At 44.3% G+C, this 23,723-nt stretch overlaps 1 protein-coding gene and 1 pseudogene across 1 annotated transcript in view; both read left to right on the forward strand.

Moving 5' to 3' along the window:
• Positions 1–23,723, forward strand: part of XRCC5 (X-ray repair cross complementing 5) — a 105,592-nt gene that overhangs the window by 77,277 nt on the left and 4,592 nt on the right. Inside the window, 2 exon segments of the mRNA XM_083153680.1 lie at positions 10,748–10,832; positions 17,122–17,191. Coding sequence (XP_083009806.1) covers positions 10,748–10,832; positions 17,122–17,191 — 155 coding nt within the window.
• LOC146024737 (5S ribosomal RNA) lies at positions 21,950–22,068 on the forward strand (annotated as a pseudogene).

The following is a 23,723-nucleotide window of genomic DNA, read 5'->3' on the forward strand; positions in this document are numbered from 1 at the left end:
CTTGTTATAATCTGACCATCGTTGGGATGGAGGATTTTTGTATTTTTTATTTTTTTATGGAATAAAGAACTTACAAATTTTTAAAACATCTTTTCGGCCATATTTGGGAGAAGGAATTATCCTCACGGATTATTTCCCACGTAGAAGATAAAAGAAACCATTATAAGTGGTGAAAACTTGCATTACTGTAAGTTTGGGTACGCAAATCTCTGATCAACTTGTCTTTGGGTACATATTACTACATATCTATGCACATCACGTGGTGAAAAACTGTATCCCCTTCTATGAAAAGAAACCTTTTTGGGTGTTTATCTACACACTCCATTGTGAGTCACGGTACGCTTGTGTTACCTCCATCTTGGTTTTTATACATAATAAAATCAAGACACCAAATTTTCCTTTACACCTACCTATACTTATATATAGGAGTATAGATAGCACTTATCAAACGCAATTTTATTCACCTTTATTTTCACATTTATTTCCTAAAATCACCAATTTGGGAGAAAAATATCTTGCTCCACGGATCAACAGAAATTTACACAAAGAACACGCTACGGGTATATACCCAGCACCTACACACGTGAGTGCGGTACGCATATTTTCCTTCTGTTGCAGCCGTTGTTAATATCTCTATCACAAAGATACCTTTACATGTGTATCTTACTCTGTCTTGGGGTGAGTAAGGTACGATAGTCACATCTGGCCCATATCTTGAGTTGCACAGGGTGTTCACCACATGATAAGATTCATGTACTGATCCATTTTATTTACCTTTTTTATATCTACTCCCAACTACCAAAATTGGGGAGAAAAACACCGTTCTTTACGGACCAACACGAGGTTTTGAACAAAGAAAACGCTACGGGTATATACCCCGCACCTATTGACGTGAGTGCGGTACGCACACCCACTTTCTATTGTAGCCATTTGTTGTATTTCGTCATAAAGATACCTTTATATGTGTATCTTACTCTATCTTGGGGTGAGTAAGGTACGATAGTCACATCCTCATCACATCAGAACCTGTATAGTAGGGTGTCATTTCTTTTTATATTGCTGTGATCTTTGCATATAGTAGTCTTATGCCTCGTACACACAGCGAGTTGAGCTTTGTGCTGAGTGACACTGATGCACTGAGATTGTTCAGCACACAGCGCTGCACCAGTGATGTGTGCTGAGCGATCTGACAATACCGGTGTTCTTTATAGAGAGAACACGGGCGATGACTAGATATTTCAAGCATGCTTGAAATATCTAGCCCAGCGATAATGATGGGGGGAGAGGGGGGCAATGTAGTCAGTCATATACTTAATTTATTTAGTGCCTCTTATTATGCAGTTTCAGTTACTATTCTTCGTTTGAATTATTTGATTTTAATTGTATTTGCTTGACTTCTTGTCTGTAATTAGCCGTATAAATATGGGCAATTACCAATGATAAGTCAAGCAGATATCCTTAAGGATAGTCACTGCACTTAAGTAAATGGAGTACATGAATACTTAACAGTGCAATGTTATTATATCTCTGCATATGTAAAGAAACAAAGGCTGATATTCAATCAGTTTTCTCAATTTGTTGGTGTTTTTTGCTGCTTTTATTTGGGGGGTTACAATTTGGGACTAATAGAATATCCCACGGTGGGACAATTACCCCTGATCAATGTACAGGAGTAATAGAATACCCGCTAAAGTCCTACTATAAAAACACCAACTCACAAAAATAAAAAACAAAAAACACAGAGTAATTTTCTTACTGAGGGGTAGATTTATAAAGATCGTTGAAGTGATAAAGTGTCTGATTTTTATCACCGGCCAATCAGCCAATCAGCTACTAACTGTGAAGTTGTTATAGGCTTGGTTTGAAAAATGACAATCAGCTCAGAACTGTCATTTTTCAAACCAAGCCTGTAACTTGACAGTTAGGTGCTGATTGGCCGGTGATAAAAACCAGACACTTTATCAACTTAATAAATCTGACCTTGAGTCCTGACACACAATTTAAATTTTAATTGCATCTATTATGCTAATGTGCATAGCCTACTATGATAAAACTCTTTTTATTAAATTGTATTATCTAATTATATTATCTTATTTTAATAAAAACTGTTCTGAAACCAAAAACTACCACATGGATATTATTCTTGCACTTCCAGCTCACGGTCAGTAAATTAAATTACCCATGAGTCAATATTGTTTTTGCAGATTATTTTCATAGAGGTTTCTTTGAATATCCTGTGACAGCGATAGACATCCCTGCTTTCTATATGCAGTAGGGTATTATTTTTCGGTCTACTGCCTTTTTTTATGTCACAGTTATATAATCCTTGAATCTCCTCCTGAGGTCTCTGGTCAGTCATGTCGTCATCTTCTCCTGTTGCCATAGACCAGTGGTTCTCAAATTGTTCTGACCCCAAAGTGGTTACCAACAATCTCAGCATGGGGTTGCGACTCCGTGTTTTTGACCATCAGGCTAATGACTCTTCTAATCTCTCAGCCAGTGATCCAAGGCATCTGAGAAATTAGTTGAATTGTCTGTTAATTTAGACTCCTTGACTCAGAGATCCAAATAGTCATCAGTCGCTGATGCCAGTACCACTCACAAGTTGCATCCTTACTCCTTCATTTACATGCAAATATCCATAAGGGGCACACGGCTGACAGCGAGAACACTTCCCTATCCTGGGGTTTCTGAGCTGCAGGAGACTTACAGATAAAATTGTCAGGCTGCAGCCATACTCAGGAGCCAGATTTCAATTAGCAGGACTCTAAATCTGTGAACACCCTCTTGTAGGTAAGTGCAGCATGAGGGGAAAGGATGGGATCACCAGGAGGGGTAGTTGCATAAAGCTGCAGCGGGGGAGCATGAGGAGGAAGGAGTGGGTGCACTGACTATTGAGTGGATGGGGGGGGGGGGGGGGTTTGAATCATTAAGTTAACAGCCACTGCCTTCTTGTTCGATGCCCCATTGCCACCCTTTAGCATTACGGCAGCATTTGTGTCTCTGCAATGCTGCCGTGTGTGTGCTGTCTGCTGACCAAACGTGTGTGTGGCCATTCTGTGGTAACTTACTGGGGTCCTGTAATAGTTTTAATTGTCTGACAGGGTCCCAGACCAACATAGTTCGAACTCCTGCCATAGACTGATGTTCTAGTTGCATCTAAAGTTACCCTTGAAGCAAATAGAGTTTAAAAAAAAATGTATTTAGAAAGAGAGATTTCTGGAATGAGCAGCAAGTTTGTTTTTATTTTTACTTCATGATAGTAGTTCTTTTCTTCTTCAGCCTTTGGGCCCAATTCAGTATGGATCACTAATGATAGAATTTGCAGTGGACTATAAGAAGAAAGCCACCACCCAGACAGAAAGAAATAATGCCCCTTGCAAAATGTCAATAGAATAGCAAATGTCTCTCTAATCAACATCCACTAGCAAATCAATACGTAATTCTTGAAACATCGACGTTACTTCGCCATCTGTGCAAATGTGAGTAGGTCTCAGGTTTTCACTAATCTTGAGAGAAGCTGGAAGTGGTCACTGCTGATGTCACAGACCCTCTACAAAACAACAGGTTTCCACCTCCAAACGCCAGCTTCCTGTCAGCTACAGTGCAGAGGGAATGACTGCGCATGCGTACCGTGCACATTGTGCATGCTCAAGGAGAAACACCAGATGAAAATGCAATGGAGATTTAGGATCCATACGCATTTTCATCTGATATTTCTCCTTGAGCATGTACAATGTGCACGGTACGCATGCGCAGTTATTCACTCGATTTGCAAATTAGCGATCCATGCTGAATTACACACTTTGTTTGGCACCAATGTATTCTACAACTGTTTGTGTTAACCCTTTGAGTGCCAACATCTCTGAGAGATGCAGGAAATATCTGCTAAAAATTGCCAATGTCTCTTACATTTGTTACATACAGATGTAGCCCGCCTTTTCTTTGCAGGGGTTGGCGAAGCTATCGTCAGCCCCCACCAACGTGGGCACGCGCACGAGATGCTCGCGCGACCCGTGGCAACGGAGCTCCCCACCAGCGTCCGCTGCCTCCCCGCTGGTCCCTATCGCCGCCCCGACCCCCCGAAGCAGAGACTGGTCCTAGTTTAATGGAGTCCCCGTCCGCCGGCACTCACCAGAGGGGACATTCTGGCGGGTGCCAGTCAAGCACAATGGGGCACTCTATCTGTAAATTCAAATAAAAAAATGTGTAAAAAAAAAAAAAGGATTTTATTTCCTATGTTAGGTAAACATTACAGGTCATTATGATGAATAAAAATGTTTGCTTGGAAATTTTCACACCGATTTTGACCAATTCAATTAGCCCTCAATTGAGACAATTGAAATTGTTCAATCATTAGTAGATTCATTGTTAAAAACAGAAAACAAAGTACTCTTCCTTCAATTTCCACAAAACTGTAGAGTCAGCGACCATTATTAGGTCATTAAATTCTTATATAATATAGAATCTTTTTCCTCATTTGAATAATATGCCACTGACAATCGTAAAAAAAAAATTGTAGTTTTAAAGTTATGGGGGGTAGATGTATGAAGCAGTGATAAGGGAGAATAAGTGAGCCAGTGGAGAAGTTGCCCATGGCAACCAATCAGCACTGAAGTAACATCTATAATTTGCATACTATAAAATTATACAGAGCAGCTGATTAGTTGCCATGGGCAACTTCTCTGCTTTATACATCTGCCCCATTATGTTTGCTAAATAATTTGTTTAATTAAGTATTTTGTGCTTTGATAGCTGATGTTCTGTCCTTTTGTTGCTAAAAGGGATTTTGGTACATTTTACCTCTTCAGCTGTTACTGAAACTACAGTTTCCATCATGTGACTGCTGAGGTTCTTGTTTAAATGGACATTTGACCACAGAAGAGGAATCCTTGGGCCGTATTCAATGCGGCCGGCGAAGGGGGTTAAACGGCAGGGATTGCTAAAAACAAGTGATCCTTGTGGTTTAACCCCCGTGCCGGCCGCTCACCCTATTCTACGTTCAGAGGACAGTGAGGATTCCCCCAAACAGCGAGGTTCGCGGCTAATGCCGGGAGCCCACTGCATTGAGCTGCGAGCCTCTTTGTTTTGGCAGCCGCACATGCCGTTTCCCCTTTGCTACAGAAACCTAGCGAGGGGGAAACGGTGTGTGCAGAGGATCAGTTGAATACTGAGCCTGCGAGCTGTTACAGTGAGCAGTCAGCACTGCTTGCTGTCACAGCTCAAAAAAATCATTGAATACACACCATTGTGTCACAAGGGTCACCTGCTTTCTTTATTCAAAACAATAATTTCTTGAAGTCTGCGGTCTCTTGCCATCCCTTTATGTCCTCCAGCTGCACGGATCTAGCAAGAAGCGACAGAAAAAAAAATCATTTAATTTCTCTATGCATGATTTAGGCAGGAAAGTTTCTAGGGTGGCATCCAAATGAGCAGGTCTGGCTGCTTCGCAAGGCTGACTCCAGCAGTGCTGTACACCACATGCCTGCCCTTCTCTGCAAGGGATGAAATTTACACAGCTTGCGAACAGGTGCAGGGATCTCTGCCGAAACAATCTTTCAAATGAATGGATCACACTTAATTAAGCTTAGAGTCTCAGGACAAAATAAGCTATTGTTTCTTCTCATGCAAAGACAATGTCACTACTTAACTCTTTCTGTGAAGTTCCTCCCATATGTAGGTGGCATTCTGAGTAGTCCGGAATGTGTTATGCCGATGAACCTACAGTTGAACCTTAATTAAAATTAGGTTTTTATTTAATTAAAAGCAAATTACACTGAAGTGCCAAAACAAGATATTAGTATGTAAAGGTAATTGTAGGTTTGGCCATTGTTCCGTAGCCAGACCTGCATCAGGTGTAAACTGACATCTTGTGAATCCGTTTGAACGTCTAAGTTGCTTATGGCAATGTAACGTGAATTATGGGAGTTCAAACATACTGTAGTGTGATAATGTCTGTGCAATGGATGAGACATTCCATTTCCGAAGTTGTGGCTACCACGTTTGCCTGACATCAACCCAGTCAAGCATTTATGGGACGTGATGGGGAGGTACATTTGCACCCAAAATATTGCGCTTACAAATATGAGGGAGCTATGGAAAGCTATCCAAATGGCATAGGTGAACATTTTGCCAGATGTCTTCCATTCACTTATGGAATCAATGCCATGTTGAGTTTCTATATATATTTGTGTGTGTGTGTTTAGTTATATAAAGGGGTGTGTGGTTATGTACATATATGTATATGTGTGTGTGTGTATGTATATATGTCTATGTACTTTGGATGAGTGGCGCCACTTGTGCTCGTGTGGAATTTGAGTGGCCAAAGCAATCTTCCCTTATTATGTAGAGGGTGTCAGCCAGTTCTTTAAAGATGAGTGTAGGTATAATACTTAGGAGATGTGGGTAGATAGATAAAGATATCGGCGACTAATTACTGGGCTGGGTATATAGATTAATAAATAAAAATATATTTATTTAGGTGACAAAGTATATGACAAAAAGTATGTATAAAAAAAATGGACAAATTCCAAGGATAAAAATGCAAATGGATATACACAAAAATATGGGGGAGGTATAAAAAATATACATTTGTAAAAATCTTCCTAAAATCAATAAATATGCATATAGATATAAAGGAGATTTGCTTAGCTCAAAATGGATGGAGATCAGTTGTTGCCCAACGCGTTTCGTCTATGTGACTTCATCAAGGGGACCCCTTGATGAAGTCACATCGACGGGGGTGCAACAGTTGAGTGAGGGGCAGTTGCGGGGTGCGGGACCGATGGTGGTGGGGTGGGGGAGATATGGGTGTGTGGGTACTGCAGGTGGGTGATGGGTGGGTGCAGTGTTGGTATTGATGTGTGTGGGGGTACTGCCAGTTGAGGATGTTCTGGCGCGGGGGTGGGTGCCGTGGGAGTGGCGGGTGTGGGGTTGGCGCAGGTGGGGGATGGTGTCCGGGGGTGCTGTGGGTGTGTGAGGGGCGGGTGCGCTGCAAGTAGTGGAGTTCCGGTTGTGGTGTGGTAGGTGAGGGTTGGTTGCGAGGGTACTGCGGGTGGGCAAGGGGCAGGTGGATGTGGGTGTACTTCGTGCGCAGTAGTTGCGGTTGCGAGTGTGCCATGGGTAGGTGCAGTGGTAGCGTGGGTTGAGGAGGAGCGGGTGTGTGCAGGGGTGACGTGAGTGTGAGAGTGGCATATAAAATATAGGAGATGCTTGAATGAATGACATACTGTAGGGTGCAGGCCTTCGCAATGCCCTCAGTGCGCATGCTCAGCAGCAGAAGCAGGTTGCATGGGGAATCATTCTCATCACACACACAGGGGGAGTTATTGTACCTGGCACAGGACATCACAGAGGAGATACATAACACACCCGGAGATGACAACTTAGCTGCTCTGTAACACTGAGGACACAGAAAGCCTGTCTGTGTCCTCGGAGTCACAGAGCAGCTCAGCTGTCACCTCTGGGTGTGTTATTTATCTCCTCTGTGAAGTGTGATGTCCCATTCAACGACTATTCAGCCAGCAGCAGCCACAGGAGGGGGGGGGGGGGGTGTCAGTGTCCCACAGTGCTTGACAGAGTCAAGCGTTACCTCTGAGTAGGAACTATTGCGGGACTTCACCTCCCAGGCAGCGCAGCACTGACTGTGGAGCTCTGTGGGGCGCGCTCTACATGTAAATGTACGAAGTGCCGCAGATGGAGGGGGAAGGAGCAGGGATGACGCTGGGGACCGCCGATTGCTTCTGCCTGCTGCTCCTCCGGCTGTGTGCCGGAAGTCCAGGAGTCCGTGGGAAGGGAGGGGGTGACTGGGTGTACAAGCAGCTACCGTCCCTATTGGCTACATTATAGGTGTGTGGTATTGTGGGGGGTGTAGTGCAGGCAGGCAGAGGCCAATATTTGGCTACATGTGTGTGCGTGTATAAGGCTGGGTGGGGGGTGGAGTTTCATGTGTGACCCCACCCAGCGTTATAGACCCACTCTGAGGATGATTGACACATGTAGCCAAATATATAAGAGGAGGTACAGTATAAGGATATCACATTACACTGTGGCGTACCATCCTTCTGGGTGACTGTTTATAAGCGGAGGATTATTTACCTTATAAGAATTTTCAGAAGTGGGCGGTGCCTATCTCTGATATTTAAAATACGTTTTTTTCTTCTGGTCAGATAAAGACTCCATTCTTATTGTGATCTTCTTAATAAAGGTTCAGTTGTTCAAATTAATAGTGATTGGTGGATTTTTTAAACATTTTAAGTGTTTTAAGAACACTCTTCGCTGTACAGACCTTGTTGTGGGGTCTAGTCTCGCCATGCCCCTGATGAAGTCGTTTTGATGAAACGCGTTGAGTTTGTTCTAAATAAAGATCTACTTGTTTGAACGGACAAGAGCACTTCTATATAAAATCTGATAGTTGTATCATGTCAATAGAACAATTGTACTGATTGGCTAGGTGGTACTGATTGGGGGGGTGAGTAGAAAGGGTCCGACTGATATCCTCACCAGATATAGGGATGGACCTATAAGAGTCCACCCCTTTGGAGGGCTGTTGGCTATCTGAATATCCTCAGCTTGGGGGGGTGGGTAGAAGGGGTCCGACTGATATCCTCACCAGATATAAACTCCACAAATGGGTTAGGTATGTCCAATCAGTCAGAGTGCGAGTGTCACAAGCTGAGGATATTCAGATAGCCAACACCCCTCCAAAGGGGCGGACTCTTATAGGTCCATCCATATATCTGGTGAGGGTATCAGTCGGACCCTTTCTACTCACCCCCCCAAGCTGAGGATACTCAGATAGTCAACACCCCTCGAAAGGGGCGGACTACTATCGGTCCATCCATCTATTAAAAATTAACACAATTCAGATCGATACCCTGTTACCCCTGCGTAGGGTCTTTCAGGAAAACATACCTGTTAAAAATGGTATCTAATATGACACGATAATTTGTGTGAGAATCATCTGTTTTTATATTATTGTACAAAATAAATTATTCTATTTCATTCTACCATTGCGTATGAAATTTGGGTGAAACCTACACCAGCGCACCTCTATTCTTCATATATATATATATATATATATATATATATATATATCCAGTGTAGAACCGGCACCCTGGGTGCCCTTACAGGTATAGTATACTCAGCAAATGTGGAGATAACCAAGGAGACTCCAGCGTACAGCATTTCAGAGTTTGTTGACTAGGTGAACTTTAATACAACGTTTCAGGGCGATACGCACCCCTTTGCAAGGGGTACAAAAATAACATTAGTGCTGTACACGTGACGAAGGGGTGCGTGTCACCCCGAAACATTGTGTTAAAGTTCACCTATTCAAAAAAAAAAAGTGGTTGTGGTAACAACCTATTAGGCGCTTGTGGTGGGATGATTTGTGGAGCTGCTACTAGGAAAGGGGGCGAGAGCCCCTTTATGAATACAAAAATACAGAAAGGAAGATAGTAGCGCTAGACAATATTGGATAAAAAATTCACAGGGTTTATTACACACAATTCCTTTGATAAAGCTGTACCTTGAGACAGCGAAACGCGTCAGGAGCAGGCATCTTGGCACCTTCAAAGCTACTTCCGCTATCATTTGGCCCAGACCAGCCGCCACCAGAGCTGACCGATGGTTATATCTATCTCCGCATCAATATTTGGGAATTCCACCTAAACCACCTGAAGACTTCAGCAATTTTGCTTTCCTTACCAAGGATTAATAATCTTCTTTTGGACACTTCGCTGCGGTAACTATACCCACTTTGAATATTTTCCAACTCTGGACACTTTACTGGAACGAATTACATGGCGGTGTACTAGGAATGGACCACTAAAATTGTTAGCGTACTAGGTGCCTAGCCTATTGCATATGTATACCTATTCAACAAACCCTGAAGTGCCGTACGCTGGAGTCTCCTTGGTTATCTCCACATTTGCTGAGTGTGTATGTATGTATGTATGTATGTATGTACATACATACATATATATATATATATAATGATGCACTTTATTGTAGATCTGTGGTCAGGGAACTCTGTCCTCATTACCCCACACAGTGCATGTTTTGCTGGTAACACAGCAGGTGCACAGGTGTACTATGTACTCACAGACACATTCTATAAGGTCCACAGGTGGAGTTAATTATTTCACTTGTGATTCTGTGAGGAGACCTGCAAAACATGCACTGCGTGGGGTAATAAGGACCGAGTTCCCTGACCACTGTTGTAGATAGTTAAAAATTACTATTCAAACTTTTTATCATATAAGGCCAGATGCACCAAGCTTCTAAAAGTGATAAAGTGTAGAGCGAGGAACAACCAGCCAATCTGCTGCTAACTGCCATGTTACAGACTGGGTTTGAAAAATGAAAGGAGCTGGTTGGTTGTTTATTACTCTCCACTTTAACACTTTTTGAATCTTGGTGCATTTGGCCCATAGAAAGGTAAATTAACTTCTGTTGAAGATTTCTTTATACCCATTTCTATCTAAACAATCAAATTTAGCATAGGCAAATGGGTAAAAACCTGTTCATCACCAGATACATGCTATAGAACTGGGACAATATCAATGGATTGTGCTTTCTTGAGGTTCTAGTAATTTGGCTTCCATTATATTGACCAGTGGGTATGATAATTCGGCCTACACTGTATTCACTTGGATGATTTTTCCTTTTTCAGAAAAGCCATTTTTCTATTGTTAGTCGAATTTTAGCAAAATAAACACTCCTGTTCATTATGTGTGTTTTACAGAAATGAAGAACCTGACTCCAAGAAGATTAGGAGTGAAGATGATAATTTCAGCATTTCGCACTTGGCCGAAGGAAATGTCACATCTGTAAGAACACTTAAGTGCATGCCATTGAGCTTTACATTGCTTAAAACTGGAATGATCTTTCTACCAACAGTCTTTCATCAGACCCTTTGAGTAATATGGTGTATTCTGGGAACCCTATTTTGGTGACCCTACTGTTCTGTAGTATAGCACCAGAGGAAGTCAATATGACATTGAAAGTATAGGTCTTGGCACATTTTTATTTTTGTTGTCAACAGCCCCTAATGAGCAGATCTGTAGGGACACTATGCCAGGGAGCTTTGTAGTTTAGGAATATTGTACAACCCTCTCGCTGCTACAGACTTGCAGTGGGAGGCAGAGTACTCCATAACTGCAGCTCTCCCTGACATGGATCTGCCAGCAGGTGAGTATAGAGGGCAGGTAAAACATTTGATTAGTGGATGGACCTATCTTTTAAATGGTGTCTCATCGATATGCTGACTCAACAGCTGGTCAACAGTCAAAAGGTCGACATGCATTATTTGACAACATTTTGAGCTGACATGTGCCGACAGGCGGTATTTCATGCCCTACGATCAACTACAGCGTAGAAGGAGAATATAATAGTGTGCTGAGCGCAGCAAGGCACCAAGCCTGAAGCATGGCCAGCCATGGTGTCCATGTCGTCCTATGTTGACACACAAAAGAAAAACATGAATAAATCATGTCGACCTTTTGACTGTCGATCATTACTGGTCGACCATTTGACTGTAGACATAGATGTAAAATACCATAGCGGTTTGAGCTGTGATGTGAGGATGCAGTTATTGCACTTATCTCCAAACGTTTTCCTTTATTACAGTCATTGCACAGATTATGTACAGCACATTTATTATTTATAAAAGCCATTCCATTGCTAACGAAGTATCTTCCTGTAATAACAAATGTGTTTGTTCTGTATGCTGTATAATATTCTACCCGTCCCTCTCTTATTAATGATAGCTGCCATTTTATAAAATGCTGATAATGCAGTAATGCTCCTCTGCCTTGTTTAGAGGGAAAGCTCAGTGTGCTCATAACTGCATGGGTGGAAGTGGTTGTCTGCAGTTACTAAGGTAGCAGAAATGTTATGTACAAGTTAATGCATTCAAACATGTATTCAAATACTCCTTAGCATTATTAAGTAATTCTATTTGGTGGTACATGTGCCCTGACAAATTTTTGGTTTGGGACCAACAATATACTGTATATATAAGTATGCCCCTGGGTGAGCTCATTGTAATTGTGGTATAAAATGAAATGGAGGGCATTATAATGTCACATAGTATGAATCAGGGCACTGTAATGTGTTACAATATGAAGTGGCATAATATGTTCAGGGGGCAGCAAATTTAGAGGCACTGTATGTCATGTTTGAATTTAGGGTACTGTGTGGTGTAATGTGTACTTCCAGCCCTAAATGGGACATAATGGGAACTAGGGCACTACTATGGTTCACAAAATGAACTAGGGCACTACTATGGTTCACAAAATGAACTAGGGCACTATTATCGAACATAACATGAGCAATTGCTGTGGAGATATGTCTTTCTAGAAGCATTGGGACAGGAGCCCCTTCAAAATGTTGCTATGAGCCCACAGAGTCCTGTCTGTGCCATGACTCGCTTCATTTTTTTTAACCTGCATTATGACATGATTATATGGAACACACTGAAATTGTAATAACCGCTTACCTGGTGACTTATGTGACCACTGACATCACTCCTGGAAGCTCGCAACAAAATGCAGTACAAAGGCATTCAGGTGCACATGTGGTAGTGGGGAGATCTAGCGGCATTAGAGGATGTAAGGTTAAATAATAAAAAATGTATGCCTTGCTAACAGGGCAGGAGGAGGGGGCGCAATCTTTTTGTGTGGACGTACTATTATTAGAATTTAAGACCACTGGCAGGTCTAATGCCAATGGCGGTGAGAAATGATTTTATAATGGGGGCCTATGGACATGGGGGGGGATGCAGAACGCCCCCCCCCCCCCTACATTAGGTGTATGCATTTTTTAAAGAAAATATTAAAATATATTTTTACAAATACTTAATAAGTAACCTGAGCTGCTTTTGTTTCTTTAGTGGTTCTTAAAGATGGGTATAAAAGAGTTGGGATCATTTGGTCATTAGGTCGACACCATTAAGTCGACATGGGAACCGGTCGACATGGTTCTAGGTCGAAAGGCCATTAGTTTGGCAGGTCATTATTGCGACAGTTAAAAGGTCGACAAGGGTTTTTTTCACTCTTTTTTTTACCTGAATGTCAACACAGTCGACATGGACACAGTTTGAAGTGCACCGCATCCCCTTGCTTGCTGCGCTCGTGATGCGTCGGGCACACTATTTTATTCTCCCACCACGCCCTAGTGGATGGTAGGGCATGAAATACCGCCTGTCGGCACATGTTGGCTCAAAAAACTGTGAAAAACTCCATGTTGGCCTTTTGACTGTCGACCTAGACACTGTCAAACTCATTTTTTGTGGAAAAACTCAGCTTCTGTATTTTTTTTATAGATATGGAAGCAAGATATATTAATTTACAGATATATTTTATATAGATATAAAGGCTTATATATTATTGCTAAAGTATTTTTGTGGTTTGGGTGTTTATCTTGTCAAACATACGTGTCCCTCTAACCTCACAAAATTCTCTTGCTTGAAGCCGAGATAGCGCTCTGCTTAATCCTTATTACTGTCTGCACAGGTTCTGAGATGCATATAAGAATGAGCGTCTCACGGTGTGGTATCTATTTGACGCTGGATGGTGCTGTAAACACAGCAACCACATTAATTCCCCTGAATAGATTTTCTCTAGTGAGGAGACGCCTCCATACCAGGACTCCTAATGATTGTAACGAGCCTGCTGTGTATCTGTAGGGGTCATCATTAGTGCCTTCTAGATGCTGAGCCCGCCAAATAATTGATGCTTATAGGAAGAGGACAAGTACTAGGATTTGATGTTTGTTTTCAGGGAATTAATAAAAGGAAAGGTACACTAACTTTATAAACTTTATTTATGGATTGTATTTGTCCAATGTGAGTATTAGAATATTCATTTATATTTTAGTTTACGGGTGTATGGCCAAACAGCGAATCCTATCAGCAGCATTTGTCTGAATCGGCCCCAAAGCGCGTTGGGGTATTTTGGACATCATCAGAGTTCAAAATGATCAAGGTGCAAAACATGTCTATCGGGTCTTTATGCTCCTGCTATTGTAGATGGCAGCTCTCACCATGGAACAGGACAGACAGCCAGGCTGTCTCAGAAATACCTCAGAATAGAGTGAACACATTGGTTCTCAGACACCTTTTTTTTTTAACACACATACGACAATGTTATTACCCGTTATTCCCGATTTTTCAAAACTATGACATTAAATACATTTAATCATGTATTTAATGCATCAGTCCAGATGGTTATATTAAATTCACTTGGGCACAAAATGTGCTCAAGCATGGTAGCCTTACAACCTAAAACTTTAATACATACTACAATCGCCCATACATACTTCCTGGGGTGGATTTTGGGATTAGACTGTGCATGCGCAGTCTAATGCCGGGCAGCGTCTGAGTGGGTGCTCAGACGCTGCCCGGCTTCTCCCATCCCGGGTAGTGCGGCTCTGCGCAGCGTGACGATGTCAGAGGTCACACTGCACAGGCCACACAACAGCCACCTCGGCCTGTGCGCGCCGTGCTGACCTTCCGCCTCCGAGTGTGGATCATATTGTCGACAACACTTAGGTCAACAGTCATTAGGTCGACAGGTGTCTAGGTCGACATGGGGCAAGTTCGACATGGGTTTAGGTCGACACGGGTTACTTCGGAAGGTCGACATGTTTTTTACTTTTTAAGGTACTTATGTATTATCTTGGCTGCCGATTTTTTGATTGTATGCCTTAACTTAAGGCATACAATCAATGCAAGTGGGCATGGAGTTGGATATAAACCTGTGGCGAGCCACCGAGCCCCGCGAGGGGACGGTATTCTGTGTCCCCTCGCGGGGCTTGCTACGCTCGCCACGCTTCGGGCTCGGTAGCTCGCTTTGCTCGCCACAGGTTTATATCCAACTCCATGCCCACTTGGATAGTAGGGGTATGAAAAGGACCCCTTTTTCCCATTGAGTTCCATGTTAAAATGGACTCAGTCCATTTTAACATTGAATCCTATGGAAAAATCGGGTCTATCGCATCGCATGCGATATGGTCGTATGCAATGCGATGGACCCGATTTCAAAATCGGCAGCCCAGACACTACATAAGTACCCTTTTTTTTTTACCTGAAAGTCGACACAGTTGGGTCGACAGGTGTCTAGGTCGACATGGGCAAGTTCGACATGGGTTTAGGTCAACACGGGTTAGTTCGGAAGGTTGACATGTTTTTTACTTTTTTTTACCTGAAAGTCGACATAGACACAGTTGGAAGTCAACCGCAGCCACTCGCATTGCTCGTTACGCTCGCAATGCTTCGGGCATGGTGCCTCGCTGCGCTCGGTACACTATTTTATTCTCCCACCACGCACTAGTGGGTGGTAGGGCATGAGATACCACCTGTCGGCACATGTCGGCTCAAAAAACAGTAAAAAAACATGTCGACCTAACCCGTGTCGACCTAATGCTGTGTCGATCTTGCCCCATGTCGATCTTGCCCCATGTTGACCTTGACACCTGTCGACCTTCACCCATGTCGACCTAGACACCTGTCGACCTTGCCACCTGTCGACCTTGCCACCTGTCGACCTAATGACTGTTGACAAAACGACCGTATCTCCCGCCTCCATGAGACCGCCCACCCATCCAGGCTGCCTGCATTCACCTGTGCCCGGTTCCATCGCCCGACACCCACCCGCCCAGGCTGCATCCACCCACCCGCCCAGGCTGCATCCGCCCGGCTGCGTTGTATTAGGGAAGCCAATCCCGGGTAAAAAAAAGCAGTAAAAAACCCCAGAGTGTCTCATACCATCGAACTGAGGAGCCGCAAGTGTGTTTACAATTGTAGCTCCTCCCCTGATTTCCCGGTGATGTCATTCACCGGGTCCTCCCCCAGCCAGAGGAGCTCTGCGGCTGATTGGCTGTTTGTGGCTCCATAGATGCCTATGTTAAAGATTAACATGGGTGTCTATGGACGGTTCCCACCATAGATGCCCATGTAAAAATTTTAACATGGGCATCTATGGTGGGAACCGCTCTTAGACGCCCATGTTAAATTTGTATTTCTGCAACCAGGACCAGGCTCAATGAGCCCAGGCTGGTAATTGTCAGGCGGGGAGACTGCACGCTATTTAAAAAAAAAATATTTATGCTTTCTTTTACACATGGAAGCCTGCTCGGATCGGACTGATACATGCAGGATTCAGGCAAATCCGCCTGGAAAATTAGTATTACTTAATATTACTGAATATTAGTTTATCATCAGACAAAGAAAAGTCAGACTCTTTATTTTTCTATAACATATAATGGAATTTTCGGTACTTGTTTCCTAGAACGGCGCCCACTAAGTGAAATCGCATCGCATGGGGCATTTTTGTGCTATGAGATGCGATTTTTTCATGTAATTTTTTCACTGATCTGTGTGCCCCAGGGCATCGCATCGCACCTCCCGCAAAATCACATGCGATCGCATGCGATTTTATAGGGTATGCGATGTCATTACATCAGGCATACAATAATATGATTGTATAGGTCCTAAAAATAGTTTTTACCCCCCCCCCCCCCCCCCCCCCACACACACACACACACTATCCACATCGCATGGCGGTGCTATAATGGCCCATGCGATGCGATTTCCCTACGGTACTGTACGTAGAAAATCTGGGCGCCGTTCTAGGAAACAAGTACCGAATTTTCTTATAGCGCTATTCTAGTATTATTTCAATAATATTTACATATGTATAATAATTAAAACTGTATCACCACAGATAGCTATAAGTAATTGAGCTATGCTGGGTTGTGGCACAGAGGTGCCTCTTCAGTGCTGAAACAGTAATAACACCTAAACCAGTCATTAATGTATTTAGATTTTTACACCACTTATATTTCACAGCTCCAAACATTAGAAAGCGCTAAACATTCAGCCATTTTTTGTTGTTTTATATTTCCACTGTAAGTAAATAATGGAAGTTTGGTGTCTCTTATATCACATGGACAGACTTAAAAATAGCAAGCACCGTATTTGTTTTTGGACTTCAATGAACAGTATGAAGCAGAGACGGGTGTAATACACCCACATAATATATAGGTAGTACTGTAATCGTTGCAGCATCATTTACTACACTTTTGGAGCCGGTCTGCAGATCTGTCCTCTTGTTCTAGGTGGGCAGTGTGAATCCAGCTGACGACTTCCGGGCATTGATCAGACAGAAAAATGCCAACATCCAGGATGGTGAGTTTTCCTTTATCCTAATATATGCCCTAGCATTATATAATAGTTCTATAATATTTCTTGGCTTTTTATGAATACAAAATAAATAATAACATAAAATTCTTGTGACCATTTGAAAAATATCCAGTCTGTATCAATGTTATAAGTTTGTGTACTGCAAGCTGCGGTAGGACCGGATGGCAGTATGACCGGATCTCAAGGCGAACACATTTCAATGTATGTGTTCACACAGAGCCGCACTGTGCTACCCTTGAGATCTGGGTGGTGGTGGTTGCGTTGTTGATCCTTGTCCTCCTCCAGCTGCAAATGCGAGATGTGCCAGCGCTAAAGTACAGTTGTTCGAGGGGGCAGCTGAACCGGAGTTGGTCCAATACTCCTAAGTGGATAGAGAGAAAGTTTAATGGTTCTGCGCTCACCCTCTAGGTGTGTGTGTGTCAGGTGAAAGATGGCTAATACACAGTGTAGTGGGAAATAATGAAAATTTTATTTCTATTAATAAAGTATAAAGTATGCAAGTGGACATGGGGGGGGGGGGGGGGACACTACAACTCCATATACCCCCATCCGGTGTGTCTGCACACACACACACACACACACCTCCCCCCCCCCCCCCCCCCATGTCCACTTGCATACTTTATACTTTATTAATAGAAATAAAATTTTCATTATTTCCCACTACACTGTGTATTAGCCATCTTTCACCTGACACACACACACCTAGAGGGTGAGCGCAGAACCATTAAACTTTCTCCCCCTCCTCCAGCTGCGGCGGTGGTCCGGCTCCCCCAGTGGTCTGGGTCACCATTGGCGCCGACTGTGGGGTGAGACCGGAATTTTTTTATTTAAAATGGCCGCCACCAGCAAATTGCATGCTCTCCGCGCCATTTCCCCACCCCCTTGAGCTAGCTGTATTAGATTGGGACTACAGGTACCAGCGTGCTTTTAATGCCCCCAATATAGGGGACCCCCACTCATTTTGTCCCCCATATTTTGGGAACCAGGGCCAGCTCCAAGAGCCCAGTGCTGGTTCCCAAAATATGGTAGAACCCCACTTAATTTTGTCAGTTGTATTTTGGGAACCAGGGCTGGCTCCAAGAGCCCATGCTGGTTCCTAAAATACAGGGGGGACCACCACTCATTTTGTCCCCCATATTTTGGGAACCAGGGCCAGAAGCTAGAACCAGTAATCACTATGAGGTGTGCATGACAACTGCACCATAGAGAACATTGCTTCCATAGAGTCATTTGCTCTCTTAAAATGACCAGATTTCTTCTGCGGTAGACGTCAGGGGCCAGAGGGATTACATTGGGTAGAGAGTGAGGTCACGACCTTTCCAGCACCAGAAAGGATAAAACTTCTGGACTGCCCAGAGACAGCCCTGGCTCCTCCCTCCTCTACCCCGCCTCCTAGACTAGCTTACTTTCAGATTTGATTGTGCTGGCAGGAGCCAACACGCATTTTGAAAGGGCTGCTGTTAAAGCAGCTTAAACTTCGTTTTTAATTTTTTTTTTATTCTTATTTTTACACTGACTATTGGTCAGTGACAGAGCAGCAGCGCTGGGGGTCTGTTAGACCCCGGCACTGCGCTCCATCACCCGGGACCCGGCAGCCCAACACCACCCACGTGGCTCCCACAAGCGGAGGTGTTCGGCTGGCTTTGAAGCACTAGAGAGTACAGCCGCGACGGGGACCGGGACATCAGCGGTGACAACCGCTTTCAGGTAACGCGCTCCCCGCCGGGAGTGCGAATGCGCACGCAGTTATAGCGGCTGAGCAGCCCGGTGGGGGGGATCGCCGGGCTGCACTAGCAAGCGGCCAGAACGCCGCCTTTCACTCGGTGTGCACCCTGACCCGCTGGACCACCAGGGAGACTTTGAGTGTGGGCAGCGGCGTCGGTATGCGGGGCCGCCCGGCAAGCGCCGGATCCCCGCCATTTTACCGACGCCGCATGAGTCATGAAATCCCGGTGGCCATTTGCTAGTAGGGGGAAGGGAGCCTCTCCTCACACAGCCCCTCTCCCGGAGACAGGAGCTAGGATGTACCCACGGGGTTTCCAGCCCTGATCTCTTCCTGCCTGCCTGCTGCACGTGTAAGAAGGACACAGAGAGCTCTCTGCCAGTCTGGAGTTCCATCTCTTCACTGCCGGGCCATATGGGCAAATCCCACCTGTACCTCTCCTACTGGAGCACAGGGTACAGTACTTTATGCTCCTGCCGGCCTTTGTGCTTTGCGGAGCTCAGTGCCACTTTATTATTTGCATTGTGCTATGTCTCATAACTGTGTTAACACCATCACTGCATGTCAGAAGTATAGGTGTTAGCTGTACCAGTTTAGCTGCCTCTTGTACAATCTTAGAGGACAGCGATAGTGACACAGGGACTCCTATATTGGTGTCCTGCACACATTGCAAGGCTGGCCCAAGTACCACCGGCCAGCCTGGGCATAAGAGTATAGTCTGATGGCACGGCTACCCTTTCAAAAAGGGACACCATTGTAAGGACGGAGTCCATGGTACTTTCCCAGCTATCACGCGGTTCTGGCGGTCATTTTAACATACTTGCCGCCATTGCACGCTGCTGGAGGCTCCTGACTGCTAATGCCAGGGCTGTGCTCAAGCTTGTCCTGGTTAACTGCATATTGAATGCAGCTGCTCCCCCAGGTTCTGTGATCAGACAGTGGGGTTTAGAGCATAGTGGGACAGTATTGGGCTGTATGTAAATTAGGTCATATCACTCCTGTGTTATATACCATGGTGTTGTTGATTGGCCTGTGGCAGCTCATCTCCTTATACTGTCTCCCTTATCCAGTGATTCTATCTCTGGTTACCTATACCTACTCTCTCTCCCTGTGTGTGTGTGTGTGTAGTGTATATATTGTCAGGTGGAAAGTGTATAACTCAGTTTACATTGTCATCTGAGGCCATATACCCTGTTGCCTTCCCTGATGTATTTTTCCTCTGTGACATAGAGATCGTTAGATTTCTGCAATAAGCCTCTAATTGTGCAATGTGTATCTGCTGGCTGACAAAATAAAAACCCCTTCTTGCTTTCTTCCAGAAAGATACTGTGTTCTCAGATTACAGTTTATGGGGGGACAGTTTGTTGCCAGCTAGGTCATACAGAGGACAGCAGGAAGTCTTATACCCTGCTATCAGAGTGACACAGAGGTCACTCCATTCATCAAAGGCAAGGGCAGCAATGTCTAATGCAGATAGCATGACTTGTATGTTACTAACTCATGAGTTAGCAAAGTTTTCCATAGCAAGTCAATTAGAAATCACAGTGTGTGCAGCCATTACAGTTCTGGTCCAGACACTTAGTGTAAGACACCTCTGCTAACTTTTAAACCCTGTCGGAACATAGTCCAGGCCTGTTTTACCCTAATAGAGCAACAGCTCAATCAGCAACGCTCCCATCTCTTAAGTAGACAAGGCGCACGGCTATAAGGATTCAGTCCCCACAATACAGGGGTTATTTCATGTTCTGACAGGGCAATATGGCAAACGTCACCAACGGTGGACTCTGAAGTGTAATTTCTCCACAGGATAACCTTCGGTATTCCTGGTCATTGGAAGTTGGAACATTGCACTGTCACATACAGAGCTGGTTGTGGTGTGTACGCACAATACAATCCAGTGTGGGATCTGACTATGTAGTCGGATTTACATTAGGATCACATGCATGTAGCATGCAGATCGCACATTTGAGATAATTTGACCTAGTATTCCTCCAGACCTCTAGTAGCCTTGCACCCCAGCGGGGTAGCATTTTTGGGAGATGCAGCTGTGGAGGTGCAGTACGAACTGTGTAATGGTTAACATTACTACCTCACGGCACTGATGTCAATCTATATTCATACCACACTGGATATGCCCAATCTCGTTTGAGATCACATGGGAACACCAGCTGTTGTAGATAACATGGGTTCCATTCAAACAACGCCATTACCCTAACTGTGTGGAGTTTATGTATATTCTCCCCGTAATTGCGTGGGATTACTCCGGGTGCTCTCGTTTTCTCCCACAAACAATTCGGTTTGTCATTTCTTATGGTTCTCCTTTAAGTTATGTTAGCGGAGTAACACTGGCTGTAGCTTTTATAATTAAAAGCTAATATGGCCTTGACTATGCATCCCTTCAGGGACGCAATCTCACGTTGGTAGAAGTTTTACTGGTTGCCAATGTTGACGGCCTTGTTCATTTCAGCGCCACCATATGCTATATACCAATATGTTGCCTCTTAATCTGTACGACCTATTGTATAGGGGTACATGAATGCATATGTTTATGTTTATGGGCATTTGTGTATGTACATGTGTGTATATGTATATATATGTGTGTATATATACATGTACATACACAATATATATATATATATATATATATATATATATGTGGATATATATAGCGGTGCTGGGCCAGCATTCTCGCTTCTTACATTCAAACAGCAGTTCAATATAGTTTCCTGTTTGTTTGTTTTCTAATGTATCTACATACACATACATTATAACCAAAACTGATCCTTTTGGTAAATCCGTGTTTTATACACGCAACAGTACATCTTAAGGCATAGACTGGATAATGCTATTATGGAAAAGATGCTTCTGTCTTGAAACCTAAGTGAAAAGACAGTCCTGTGGGATTTCTGCAAGGTAGAACCTTGGTTTCTCGGTCACCCTGTGCAGGTCCAGTCGGGTGATGCAAAAAGGGTGGTTTTTTACCAACCACTAGGGTGACACTCTGAGTGGGCCGGCTATGAGCCTACGGCCACACCACCCTGAACACGCCTGATCTCGTCTGATCTTGGAAGCCAAGCAGGGTCAGGCCTGGTTAGTACTTGGATGGGAGACCATCTGGGAATACCAGGTGCTGAAGGCTTAGGCCTCCCGCTTCTTCCAATGGGTGCAGCGCAAGATCCCGGCCTTGTTGGCAAAACTATACCGGCAGATGGACCCTCCCTTCGGAGGTGTTCCTGTGGTTGGTAGGCCATTGGGGTGGACCAATGGTGGATTGATGGCTTTGCGTCACATTTACCAGGTCACCCTGTATGTGTCCAGGTCTCGAGACCCTGCAGGTTACAGAGTCCACGCTCTGTTATGTCAGTCCAGTGGCTATTCGTTCGGAGGTAGGCTTTTCCCCATTTTTGCTCCTCCTCAAAGTAATTTGTACATTAAAAGTGGAGGTGGGGGCACCTTAATCCAGGAGAATCTGGTTCTCGGATCTGTGAACCCTGTTAGGGGTCTCTCTTATCTGTCTGCCTCTGGGGCCAGAACTGCTCACAGGGCTGTTAAGACACACGGGATTGAATTCAATCCCAGAATTTACCGTTTGTCTAGGGTTTTGTCCTTTCGGTAGAAGTAGTGGGGGCTGGCCTCCGCCTGTTTCTTTAAAGCAACAGGGCTCGGCTCTCTGCATTGTATTCCACAGCCTATGAGCTCTGTGGTATGATCTCCGCTCATTCTTGCAGGGGGTCCTGCAGATCCAACCTCTGGTTGTTACAAACATGGTGGTTTGATAAAATCTTTCTCTGATTCTTTGGGCCCTTTAGGGCTCTTTACAGGCTAACTGGGACAACGGTTTTCCTGTTGACCGTTGCTGCTGGGTGTCTGCCCGGTAGGCTCTGTTAGGTCAATCGCCTTTCATAGTCTTTCATTCTCATAGAACGGATTCTTTGAAACGTTACTTTACACCTCACAAGGTGGTTCCTGAATTTCAGATCATCCAGGAGATAGTGATCCCTGCCCTTTGTAGGCCGGCGGTCTCTCCTGGGCAGCAATCAACTGGAGATGGTCTGTGCTTTGCACGACTATGTACATCACGCTGTAATACTTTGGCCATCTGACTCTCTCTTTATCCACTAGAGAATTCATAAGAGGGGCTGGTCTGCTACCATGCAGACTATTGCCGGCCGATATCTGCGGTCGTTTATCAAGCAGGATTCCTTGTTCACCTCACTCCCCGTTCTTGCAGGGGTACGGGCTCATTCCACTACATCTGTGGGTGTGTTTCGGGCTTTTACAGGTGGTGCAACGGCAGAGCAACTTGGCAAGGCGGCAACTTGGTCGTCTGCCAACGATTTCTTACGCTTTTTTGCGTTTGTTATGTTTGCCTCTCAGAACTCGGCATTCGGCCAGAAAATATTGGCCGCGGCACAGGCGCGTCCCCACCCTTAGGTGGCTGCTTTAGGACATCCCAATGTAATCCCTCTGGCCCCTGACGTCTACCGCAGAAGAAACCGAGATTTAGGTCTTACCTGTTAAATCTCTTTCTTCGAGGACGTCAGGGGCCACAGGGATCCCTCCCTGCCGCGCCTGCTTCATGGTATTGAAGTTCATAGTTCCTCCGTTGAGTGAACTTAGTTAAAAGTTCCTTTGTTGAGGTACTTACACATGTCACAGTTATGGTTTCTCTGTTGAGCAACCACACACACATATATTGGTTGAATGTGTTACTGTATGGGTTTCTCTTCCTTCTATCTTGTCTCCTGCCTGGCTTTGGGAAAAACTGAAAGTAAGCTAGCCTAGGAGGCGGGG

This window comes from Crinia signifera, chromosome 7, assembly GCF_055691185.1.
Source record: "Crinia signifera chromosome 7, ASM5569118v1, whole genome shotgun sequence".
NCBI lineage: Eukaryota > Metazoa > Chordata > Amphibia > Anura > Myobatrachidae > Crinia > Crinia signifera.